Source organism: Ascaphus truei, chromosome 11 (genome assembly GCF_040206685.1).
Source record: "Ascaphus truei isolate aAscTru1 chromosome 11, aAscTru1.hap1, whole genome shotgun sequence".
Taxonomy (NCBI): domain Eukaryota; kingdom Metazoa; phylum Chordata; class Amphibia; order Anura; family Ascaphidae; genus Ascaphus; species Ascaphus truei.
The window spans coordinates 61,848,094-61,859,850 of NC_134493.1; the positions used below are offsets into that span (position 1 = coordinate 61,848,094).

The 11,757-nt window shown below is 51.6% G+C and overlaps 2 protein-coding genes across 2 annotated transcripts in view; both read left to right on the top strand.

The window, feature by feature from the left end:
• The window catches only part of LOC142463637 (serine protease 33-like), a 129,477-nt gene extending 121,683 nt beyond the window's left edge, over window positions 1-7,794 (top strand). Inside the window, exon 7 of the transcript XR_012787475.1 lies at window positions 7,675-7,794. The gene's annotated coding sequence lies outside the window, so the exon portion shown is untranslated. The remainder of the gene's footprint in view (window positions 1-7,674) is intronic.
• On the top strand, window positions 508-7,794 carry LOC142463638 (serine protease 33-like). Its single transcript, XM_075566607.1, has 6 exons — window positions 508-1,095; window positions 2,030-2,056; window positions 2,725-2,887; window positions 3,032-3,297; window positions 5,602-5,774; window positions 7,122-7,794. Exons 1-6 carry the CDS (start codon window positions 1,047-1,049, stop codon window positions 7,359-7,361), a joined length of 918 nt encoding a protein of 305 aa, XP_075422722.1. The 5' UTR covers window positions 508-1,046; the 3' UTR covers window positions 7,362-7,794.
• Window positions 7,795-11,757: the final 3,963 nt, after the last annotated feature.

An 11,757-nucleotide genomic window follows, 5' to 3' on the forward strand; every position in this document is an offset into this window, starting at 1 on the left:
TACCTGCGTCCAATATTTCACCGCGGGTCACGGTAACGCCGGCATGAGAAACTTTCCCAACATTTTTAAGCGTTTTCCACAAAAATTCTATTTCCCGTGCTGCGTTTCAGCCGAGCTTGACAAGGGCTCACAATGGCGCCAAATGAATAAGCGTTCTGCGCACTATTGCCAGCAAGTGAAACGCGACATGTACCCTATGCCTATTAATAACATTGTAGCGGCGGTGTGTTTTGGAACTCCGGTTATTTGGTGAATATTCCAAAATGCTCATTTTGGCCCCAAATTCCTCCATTCCTAACTGTGCCCCCGTGCGCTGTGCCAGGTGCCCGAATCCTGAGCAGGGAGAGAGAGCTCAGGGCCGATCCACAGCCGGGCTTCTGGCAGGGCTGAGAGGTACTGCAGCTCAGGTGAGTTCACTTCTCTTCCTCTCTCTTCGGCTGTGAATCACCCAGGGAGGGGAGTCACATTCACAGCTTTAATAGGGGGAGGAGTGTATAAGGAGAGAATAAAGACGTTGAGCATCATTAAGCTCCGGGAGCTCGAGATCAGCTGTCCGACTCCCTGCCTGTCATCTATATATCTGTCTGTCATCTATATATCTGTGTCTGTCATCTATATATCTGTGTCTGTCATCTATATATCTGTGTCTGTCATCTATATATCTGTGTCTGTCATCTATATATCTGTGTCTGTCATCTATATATCTGTCCGTCATCTATATATCTGTGTCTGTCATCTATATATCTGTGTCTGTCATCTATATATCTGTGTCTGTCATCTATATATCTGTCCGTCTGTTGTCTGTCTATATCTTCCTGTCTGTCTGTCCTACTCTATCTCTGTTTATCAGTCTTTCTATAGTCTATATCTTCCAGGCTGTGCCGGCCTGTCCATCTCTTCATCTTGTTGTTTCTCCATCACTCCCCTCTCCCCCTGCACTCCTTTTCTCCTCGAGTTGCAGAGGGGATGTTCTCCTGGATCTGAGGTTCCCCTGAGATAGCTTCGAGGTCTGGGCATACGACCCCGAAATACCAACACAAAGGATCATGGGACATCCCTACCTCTGCATTCTGATCAGTATCTCCCTTGCAGCAGGTAAGTGCACAAGGACACACAGCCTGGCACCTCTAGGACAGGGAAGATTAATCCGTAGTAGTCGAGTTCATTGGGAGGGAGTCTCACCCATTGGAATTACTCACTCACGGCAAGTCTCTCACTCTGGAGGGTGTTTCACTTACTAGACGCCTCGTACTTATTTGGGAGCAGTCTCACTTACTAGAAGTCTCTTGCTTTTTGGAGGGACGTCTCATTAACTAGTAGTGTTTCACTCACTGGAAGTCTCTCTCACTCACCAGAAGTCTCACAAACAGGTAGTCTCACTCACAGGCAGTCTCACTCACAGGAAGCCTCACTCACAGGAAGTCTCACTCACAGAAAGTCACACTCACAGAAAGTCACACTCACAGAAAGTCACACTCACAGAAAGTCACACTCAGAAAGTCACACTCATAGAAAGTCTCACTCACAGGAAGTCTCACTCACAGGAAGACTTACACACTGGAAGTATCACTCACTGGAAATCTCACTCACTGGAAATCTCAATCAAAGGAACTCTCACTCAAAGGAAGTCTCACTCACCAGAAGTCTCACTCATAGTAAGTCTCACTCATAGGAAGTCTCACTCATAGGAAATCTCACCCACAGGAAGTCACACTCATGGGATGTCACACTCATAGGAAGTTTCACTCACAGGAAGTCTCACTCCCCAGAAGTCTCACTCCCCAGAAGTCTCACTCCCCAGAAGTCTCACTCCCCAGAAGTCTCACTCACTTGATCTCAGTAATAATGGTTCATGGATTTCACTGAAGCTGCCCTCAATGAAATTAGAATTTTTCCATTGAAATTACAATTTATTTGGTTCAAATCACCCAGATCTCATCATTTCCCATCACTGGATGTTAACATGGGTCAGCGCAGAGCCAGGAAACCTCTAGGACTGATTTTTACACACTCTCTCCCTCTGTTTCAGGTCTTTCACACACATTGGCATTCACAGGTAAGGAGTGTTCCCTTGCTGCTCAGGGCGGGACGAGATTGGGATTGTCACACCACTCTACAGAGAGAAGAATGCCCCTCCCTACAGTATATATTTATATATATATATATATATATATATATATATATATATATATATATATATGTTGAGTGATGAACCTGTACAGTATGTCATGAGAGTTATGCTGTTAACGTCAAGCAGGAGAACGTCCACCCTTCTAAAATAGTGCCTCTCATTCATATGCAATGAGGCCCAAGTAAATGAACATACTATGACAGATGAGAGATACCTTAACTTTCTTTATACAAAAGAGATGTTTCACTGTATGTATGAGATAGATGAGAGGCTCCCTACCACTGACAGGATGGATGAGTCGTAGCTATACAGCTGTAGGGGCAGATTAGATCATTCGTACAAGTGGTTTAGTCTGATCCTCCCCCCCCCCCCCGGTGCCTCTGACACCCCCCTTGGTGCCTTTGATGCCCCCCCCGGTGCCTCTGGCGCCCCTCACGGTGCCCCTGACGCCCCCTCGGTGCCTCTAGCGCCCCTCTCGGTGCCCCTGACACCCCCCTTGGTGCCTCTGATGCCTCCCTCGGTGCCTTTGGCGCCCCCCTCGGTGCCTTGCCCAGAACCCTCTCCCGTGTGTGACGAGATGTATTTTCGTGCAGGTTGTGGGAAGCCGGTGATGTCGGATCGCATCGTGGGTGGTCAGGATTCGGTGTACGGGGAGTGGCCTTGGCAGGTCAGCCTAAGGAAGAATGGATACCACCTCTGTGGGGGGTCTTTGATCAATACCCAGTGGGTCGTAAGCGCTGCTCACTGCTTCATAGGGTGAGGGACCTGCGTAACTGATACTGTGGGGTGGCAGGGGGAAACCATGGGACCCGTGGTCAGGCTTTGGGATCCCGAATAGAGAGTAAAAACTGGATGAATCCTGAATCCGTCTCACCCCATTTTTTGCCCCGTTCCCCTCAGGGCCAATCTGGCTTCAGATTACATAGTGAATCTGGGTGCGTATCAGCTGTCTTCGCCGAGGGGGATCCTGGTCCCAGTCAAAGAAATTCACATCCACCCAACGTTCAGACAAGATGGGTCCAGTGGGGACATCGCTCTGCTCAAACTGCAGACCCCCGTACAGTATGACGACTATATGATGCCGATCTGCACCCCGACCCATGATGTTGAGTTCCCCATTGGCTTCCAATGCACAGTGACCGGCTGGGGGTCCATCAGACCCGGAGGTGAGAGTGACATCAACCCTTGTGTCATTATGTTACCGGTGTGACGTGCTGGAGACTGGCACAGACAGGCAGAGCCCCAACAATCTTACGTCAAAGAGCTTACACTCTAATACGGGGAGAGCAGCAACATGTAGAAAAGTGACTATGGAGTGTTTCTAAGAGCTAGCAATCTAATACAGATACAATACAGGCATGGGAGCAGCAGAGAGGAAAGTGACTGCTGTGTACAGTATACTGTTCCCAAGAACTTACAATCTTACACAGGTGCAACGTACGGATAGGAACACCAGGGGCAAAAGGTGATACTTGGGAATATCTGTTCCTAAGAGCTGACGATCTAACATTGACACAATACATGGACCAAAGCAACAGAAAGGAGCTATTACAATCCTCGCTCAAAGAGCTTACAATTGCATGTAATATAATACATTGATTCAATTATATATATATACTAGCTGAGAGACCCGGCGTTGCCCGGGATGTAAATGCGTAATAGGTAGTATTATTTATAAATGGTGGAACAATAGGTGACTATTTGGAGGGGATGGGAGGGGGGGAGAGTGGACAGGAGGGGGGGAGAGTGGACAGGAGGGGGGGGAGAGTGGACAGGGGGGGAGAGTGGACAGGAGGGGGGGTGACAGTGGACAGGAGGGGGGGGAGAGTGGACAGGGGGGGGAGAGTGGACAGGAGGGGGGGTGACAGTGGCCAGGAGGGGGGGAGAGTGGACAGGAGGGGGGTGACAGTGGACAGGAGGGGGGGTGACAGTGGACAGGAGGGGGGGCAGTGGACAGGAGGGGGGGGCAGTGGACAGGAGGGGGGTTGGTTTGGTTTAAATTGAGGGGTCCCACCCTCCTCTCCACTCCCCAGGTATCTTTCTCCGCTCCTGACCCCCCCCCCCCCACCCCCCATGTGTAGCTCCGGTCCCCACTCTACAGTGTCTGAGACACAATGTAACACACACACACACGCACACAGACACACACACAGTGTCCCACACACACACTGTGACGCTGTGACACACACAGACACACACACACACACTCACTCACTCACACACTCACCTCTCCTTCTGGCCGCCGCCATGTTAGTTAGTCCGCGAGGGAGGAAGGGGTCCTTCCTTCCGCCGCCATCTTAGGTGCCGCGTGGAAGCGGTAGGCTGCCCTGGCCAATGCCTGTCCCCGCGCCAGGGAGGTGAGCGGGAGGTGAGCGGGAGGTGAGGGGAGGGAGCGGGAGGTGGGTGGAGGGAGCGGGAGGTGGGTGGAGGGAGCGGGAGGTGGGTGGAGGGAGCGGGAGGTGAGTGGAGGGAGCGGGAGGTGAGTGGAGGCAGCGGCAGGCTGCCCTGCCCACTGCCTGTCCCCGCGCCGGGGAGGTGAGCGGGAGGTGAGGGGAGGGAGCGGGAGGTGGGTGGAGGGAGCGGGAGGTGGGTGGAGGGAGCGGGAGGTGAGTGGAGGCAGCGGCAGGCTGCCCTGCCCACTGCCTGTCCCCGCGCCGGGGAGGGAGTTGAGCGGGAGGGAGGTTAGGTGCCACGTGGCAGCGGTAGGCTGCCCTGGCCAATACCTGTCTCCGCGCCAGGGAGGTGAGCAGGAGGTGAGTGGTAGTGAGTGGAGGGAGCGGGAGGTGGGTGGAGGGAGCGGGAGGTGAGTGGAGGCAGCGGCAGGCTGCCCTGCCCACTGCCTGTCCCCGCGCCAGGGAGGGAGTTGAGCGGGAGGGAGGTTAGGTGCCGCGTGGCAGCGGTAGGCTGCCCTGGCCAATGCCTGTCTCCGCGCCAGGGAGGTGAGCGGGAGGTGAGTGGTAGTGAGTGGAGGGAGCGGGAGGTGGGTGGAGGGAGCGGGAGGTGAGTGGAGGCAGCGGCAGGCTGCCCTGTCCCCACGCCGGGGAGGGAGTTGAGCGGGAGGGAGGTGAATGGAGAGGGAGGTGAATGGAGCGGGAGGTGGAGGGAGTTGAGCGGGAGGGCGGTGAGTGGAGCGGGAGGTGGAGGGAGGTGAGTGGAGAGGGAGGTGAGTGTGATGGGGGGGGGGGAGAGGACAGAGATAGGTGTGTGTGTGTGTGTGTGTATGTATGTGTGTGTGTGTGTGTGTGTGTGTGTGTGTGTGTGTGTGTGTGTGTGTGTGTGTCCGTCTCCCCCTGTGTGTCCTCTGGCCCGTCACTCCACCTCAGGCCAATGAGAGGTGTGCGGGGGCGGGCGACCCAAGGGACCAATGAGATTTCCCCTAGGGACACCGGACATCCAGACAGGCAGGCAAACATACAGTGCTTTCACAAATATAGTATAAGATAATATTATCTGTGTGTCCCTCCCCCCAGTGAGCCTCCCGACTCCGCAGACGCTGCAGAAGGTACAGCTCCCGATCATAGGTCACAGTGAATGTGATGCTATGTATCACTTTGGCAACCCGTCACTGCTCCGGAACCAGACACTCATACAGTGGGACATGATCTGTGCTGGGTACAAGGAGGGGAGGAAGGACGCATGTCAGGTAAGTGTCTACATCCACTTCTCCTAGCGCACCTCATCACAGGGTGACCGTGAGAGTGACCTGCGCATGTCTCTGTCTGGCTATAATGAAATAAAAAGAAGGAATCGCACTCCAGAGTCACTTACCATGCCGGTTATTCCCCGCGCCCGAGGACCTTTCTCAAGGGCATCTTGCATTGCTACTCCTTTTTGTGATCACAATATTATCGGTATCTTCCTTTTAGCTCAGAATCCGCAAGTATTCCATGTCCCCTAACCTCCTCCCTCTGGGAGGGATACAGGAGCCTCTCTGTCTCACTACTTCCCCCTCCCTCTCCCGATCTGGGGGGATTTCCGCAGCTCCCATAAGGGGGTATCAGAGTTTGATCAATGGGAGTCAGCTGCCATACAAGTCAATAACTGTTAATGCCGACTCGAGTTCGGATACAACTCATCGGAGCACCAGGAATCCCAGTCTCTCTCTATCGCACTAGATCTGTCTCTCCCCCCCCCCCCTGTCTTGCTCTCTCCCTACCCCTCTCCCCTTTCTCTCAGGGGGAGAGGGGGAGTAAGAGACAGAGAACAGGGACTTCTCTCTTTATCCCCTTCTTCTCTCTCCCTCCCTCCCCTCTCTCCCTCCCTCCCCATTCTCCTCCCCCCCTTCTCCTCCCCCCTATCCCTCCGTCTCTATTTTGGACCCGGCTCACTTGTGGCATGTGAGAAGGTCCATGTAGCATAAACTCATCCCCTTTTAAAGCACACAGAGTCCTTATATTTTCTTCAACTTTATTGAGTGCAGTTAACAGAAATATAAAAGCACTTCCATGTAGATTGTGGTAGGAAATGTCTCTTGTGAGTAGAAGTATCCTATGTGAGAGGAAGTGGCTTTGTTGTCAGGGGAAGGTAAAAAGGAATTCCTTTCTGAGGGAGCAGTGGAAGATGTGTTTACTCACTGTGTCTGGTGATGGTAAGAGAGAGCACACTTTCCTTTCCAGACAGGAACAAGTCATAAGGGCATAACATACCAGAAAAGGGCAGAGGGAGAGGGCTAAACCGATCTCAAGCTACAGTATGGGCATTGGGAAGTTGCCAGGGCAACTGACTAGTGGCTTGGGGAAAAGGTGATATGTAACAACTATGTTACAATTTACACAGCAGCACTGGCTGCTTCAGAACAGGGGAACATGAAACTTTCCCCGGGGAGAGCTGGCAGCCTGAGAGCAGAACAAAACACACCGAAAATATACAATCCTGTTCCAGGACACTCTCCCTCCCCGTTCACATCCCCCCTCTATCTCTCTCCTGCCCCCCTCGTCCTGCCAGTGTCCCAGTCTGCTCTCCTGATCCTCCCTCTCCTGTCTCTCTGCAGGGTGACTCCGGAGGCCCCCTGGTCTGCCTCTGGAACGGTACGTGGTTATTGACCGGTGTTGTAAGTTGGGGCTTCAGCTGTGCTGATCCAAACCGCCCCGGGGTGTACACCCGCGTCACAGCCTACTCCGACTGGATCAAGATGGTCATCCCCGACATCGTCCTCACATCAGGAACCGGCAGGCCGTGTACGTACCTCTCCAGCGTCCTCATCCTCTTCGTCCTTCGTAATCTGCTGTAACCCCGCGGCAGGCGGAGTATCAGCGCCAGGATAACGCGGACATTAAGCGCGCCGTCCCTTTGTACAGACAGAATGTGCCCCCCGATAACCTCTCCCCAGCCCCCCCACATTCCCTCCGTGTCTCGGGGAGCGATTAATCCCGTCGCTGCCACCACCGAAGCATTCCAATGAGATGATTTGTTTGGTTTTTGCGACGCCCCTCTGTGGCGCGGGAGGGGTAATAAAGGTAAGGTATCGCCCTGACATGAACCCCTTCCCTGCCCAACGGGTCTGCAAACATTCACCCCCCAAAAAATAAATAAAGCATTCTCAGGTCCCTGATGTGACCTGAGAAGTTGTGGCACAGACTGCGTGTGCGGGCGAGGGACACGCGAGGGACACGCGAGGGACACGCGAGACATTACAGTGTTTGTTAATTAAACCTTCAAAATCAGCTGTATCTGCTCTGTATGTATTGCAATACACACCGTGACCACAGGGCGTCACTGTCACTGATACCCATAGGGAATATACCCTGATATATACACACAGTGACCGCAGGGTGTCACTGATACCCATAGGGAATATACCCTGCTATATACACACAGTGACCGCAGGGCGTCACTGATACCCATAGGGAATATACCCGCTATATACACACAGTGACCTCGGGGTGTCACTGATACCCATGGGGAATATACCCTGATATATACACACAGTGACCGCAGGGTGTCACTGATACCCATAGGGAATATACCCTGATATATACACACAGTGACCGCAGGGTGTCACTGATACCCATAGGGAATATACCCTGCTATATACACACAGTGACCGCAGGGCGTCACTGATACCCATAGGGAATATACCCGCTATATACACACAGTGACCGCAGGGTGTCACTGATACCCATAGGGAATATACCCGCTATATACACACAGTGACCTCGGGGTGTCACTGATACCCATGGGGAATATACCCTGCTATATACACACAGTGACTGCAGGGTGTCACTGATACCCATAGGGAATATACCCTGATATATACACACAGTGACCGCAGGGTGTCACTGATACCCATAGGGAATATACCCTGCTATATACACACAGTGACCGCAGGGTGTCACTGATACCCATAGGGAATATACCCTGCTATATACACACAGTGACCGCAGGGTGTCACTGATACTCATAGGGAATATACCCCGCTATATACACACAGTGACCGCGGGGTGGCACTGATACCCATAGGGAATATACCCCGCTATATACACACAGTGACCGCAGGGTGTCACTGATACCCATAGGGAATATACCCTGATATATACACACAGTGACCACAGGGCGTCACTGTCACTGATACCCATAGGGAATATACCCTGATATATACACAGTGACCGCAGGGTGTCACTGATACCCATAGGGAATATACCCCGCTATATACACACAGTGACCGCAAGGTGTCACTGATACCCATAGGGAATATACCCCGCTATATACACACAGTGACCGCAGGGTGTCACTGATACCCATAGGGAATATACCCCTCTATATACACACAGTGACCACAGGGTGTCACTGATACCCATAGGGAATACACCCCGCTATATACACACAGTGACCGCAGGGTGTCACTGATACCCATAGGGAATATACCCCGCTATATACACACAGTGACCGCAGGGTGTCACTGATACCCATAGGGAATATACCCCTCTATATACACACAGTGACCACAGGGTGTCACTGATACCCATAGGGAATACACCCCGCTATATACACACAGTGACCGCAGGGTGTCACTGTCACCACGATGGACACCAACTTTATCAACACATTTATATTTCTGGGTACTTGATTGAACAGAACAAGTTGCAAAATAAATTGTGATTTATTTCCTTAATAGACAAACACACGACATCTGCAGAATACACATAAAACAACTCTCACAGGGATAAGGGAACTAAAAAATCGTCCTTGGAACGAAAGAAATTGTCCTTTGCTTGCAAGCACCAGAAATGCAACCTTGGTTTTAAAAGTCCTGTGGTTATGTGGTTATTAACCCCTTCACTCCTGGACCAGTTGCTGCTGTGCTGGAACAAAGTCTTGCATCTTTACATCATGGATTAAAATTCAGGAATCACACTGGGGATACCTGGGGAGCTACAGTTATAGACTGCCCAAAGCTATCTTTAACATGTGGATCCAATCCCCTTGTGGGAACAAAAAAACCCACGAATAGTCAAGTTACCCACAGATCATAAGACCGGTCAAAAGGGCTGTCCGGTGGGCAGGGCACATGGGTCAGGTTGACGCCCATGGCACTTAGCATACCTGGGCTACACCCATAACTTGGCACCACTGAGTCTGATTTTTGACCCAGAGATGTCAATAGACTGGCATCAGTGATACCTCAGAATGCCGGTCGTGTATAACTTATGGGTCTCTGGGTCTTATCATAACTTACACCCTTGTAGACAGGGAGATGCTAATCAGCTCGATCCCTTTGAGGCTCCATCATAAAAATTCCGGAGCTCACTCACCCATATCACAGCTGTATGTCCACGGAATTCCTGCTTGGACTTACAAAAAAGACCTCCTGCCTTACATTTATGATCTGTAGTTTTTACACACTTTATTAAAACACAGTGTTCTATTCGCATCATAACTGTAAAGATTATATGTACGCGCATGTAGTGGTTCACTGTATTTGCACCTCAAAAATCAGGTTTCTGGGTGCTTTCGTTCTAGAATTAGTATTTCTCATTGAAATGCCAGCTGCTAGACTGCCATCATGTGTTCCTTTTAACCTGGCAGGCAGGGAATGGCCTGCAAATGGGGGATAAAAATGGCTGGGATAGGGCAAACACGGTAATGCATAGCAAATAAGTTTAACCCCTTCCTTCCCCGTCACACCTCCCCCACTCAAGACGCAGGGACTGCCCGGACAACCCCATCCGGTGGCTGGGCTGACCTGCCAGCTCTTGAAGTTAGTAAGTCCTGAGGGCTGTCCTGGCGGGAAAGGCCATCAGCATTACCATGCTCACTTCCCTTCTTGTGCTGGATGGTGAAGTTCCACTCCTGTAAGGCAAGACTCCAGCACAAAAGTTTAGCATTTTCCCCCGAAACCCTCTGTAACCAACTCAAAGGATTGTGGTCAGTTATTACCGTGAAATGTCTGCCATACAAATAAGGCTGTAACTTCTTTAGAGCCCACACTATGGCCAGACACTCCTTCTCAATGGTGGCATATGCCACCTCTCTGGGCAGCAGCTTGCGGCTCAGATACACCACTGGGTGTTCACTGCCCTCCTCCCCCACTTGGCTGAGTACAGCCCCAATGCCAAAGTCTGAGGCATCAGTCTGCACCAGGAACATTTCGGCATAGTCTGGAGCAGCCAGTATGGGAGCGCTGGCTAGTGCAGTCTTTAATGCCTGAAACGAGACCTCACAGGCAGGAGACCAGACTACCTGCACAGACTGTCGCTTCTGGGTCAAGTCAGTCAGGGGGTTGGCAATGGCGCTGTACTGAGGGACAAACTTTCTGTAGTAGCCTGCGGTGCCTAAGAAAGCCATGACTTGCTTCTTGTGTGCGGAGCTGAAGAGGTGTGTGTGTGTGTGTGTGTGTGTGTGTGTGTGTGTGTGTGTGTGTGTGTGTGTGTGTGTGTGTGTGTGTGTGTGTGTGTGTGTGTGTGTGTGTGTAGACAGGGGTGACAGTGTGAGATGGATGAAACTTACCTTGGACTCCGCAGGGGTTGTCTGGGGGTATGGTGTCAGTGAGAGTGTGTGTCAGTGAAGTAGGCGTGTGTCAGTGATGTCACTGAACCTTTTGGCCAATGAGAGTCGTGTGGGAGGCTGTCTATGGGCAGGCGGACACAGGGACCAATGTCTGTGTGTGTCTATGTGTGTGTCACAGTGGAGCTTACCTTTTGGCCAATGAGAGTCATGGGGCGGCGGGCGGACACAGGGACCAATCAGATTCACCACATCTACTTTCAACCCCACAAATTTCAATTTTATATATTAAGATGGGTATCAGTGACACCCTGCGGTCACTGTGTGTATATAGCTGGGTATATTCCCTATGGGTATCAGTGACACCCCGCGGTCACTGTGTGTATATAGCGGGGTATATTCCCTATGGGTATCAGTGACACCCTGCGGTCACTGTGTGTATATAGCGAGGTATGTTCCCTATGGGTATCAGTGACGCCCTGCGGTCACTGTGTGTATATAGCAGGGTATATTCCCTATGGGTATCAGTGACACCCTGCGGTCACTGTGTGTATATAGTAGGGTATATTCCCTATGGGTATCAGTGACACCATGCGGTCACTGTGTGTATATAGCGAGGTATATTCCCTATGGGTATCAGTGACACCCTGCGGTCACTGTGTGTATATAGCAGGGTATATTCC

What these genes read in the sequence shown, in the direction of transcription:
- LOC142463638 (XM_075566607.1), top strand. Translation starts at nt 1,047, where the DNA reads ATGGGACATCCCTACCTCTGCATTCTGATCAGTATCTCCCTTGCAGCA. An exon ending in GCTGCTCACTGCTTCATAGG is followed by an intron (nt 2,888 to 3,031) that starts GTGAGGGACCTG and finishes CGTTCCCCTCAG; the next exon opens with GGCCAATCTGGCTTCAGATT. An exon ending in GGGGTCCATCAGACCCGGAG is followed by an intron (nt 3,298 to 5,601) that starts GTGAGAGTGACA and finishes CCCTCCCCCCAG; the next exon opens with TGAGCCTCCCGACTCCGCAG.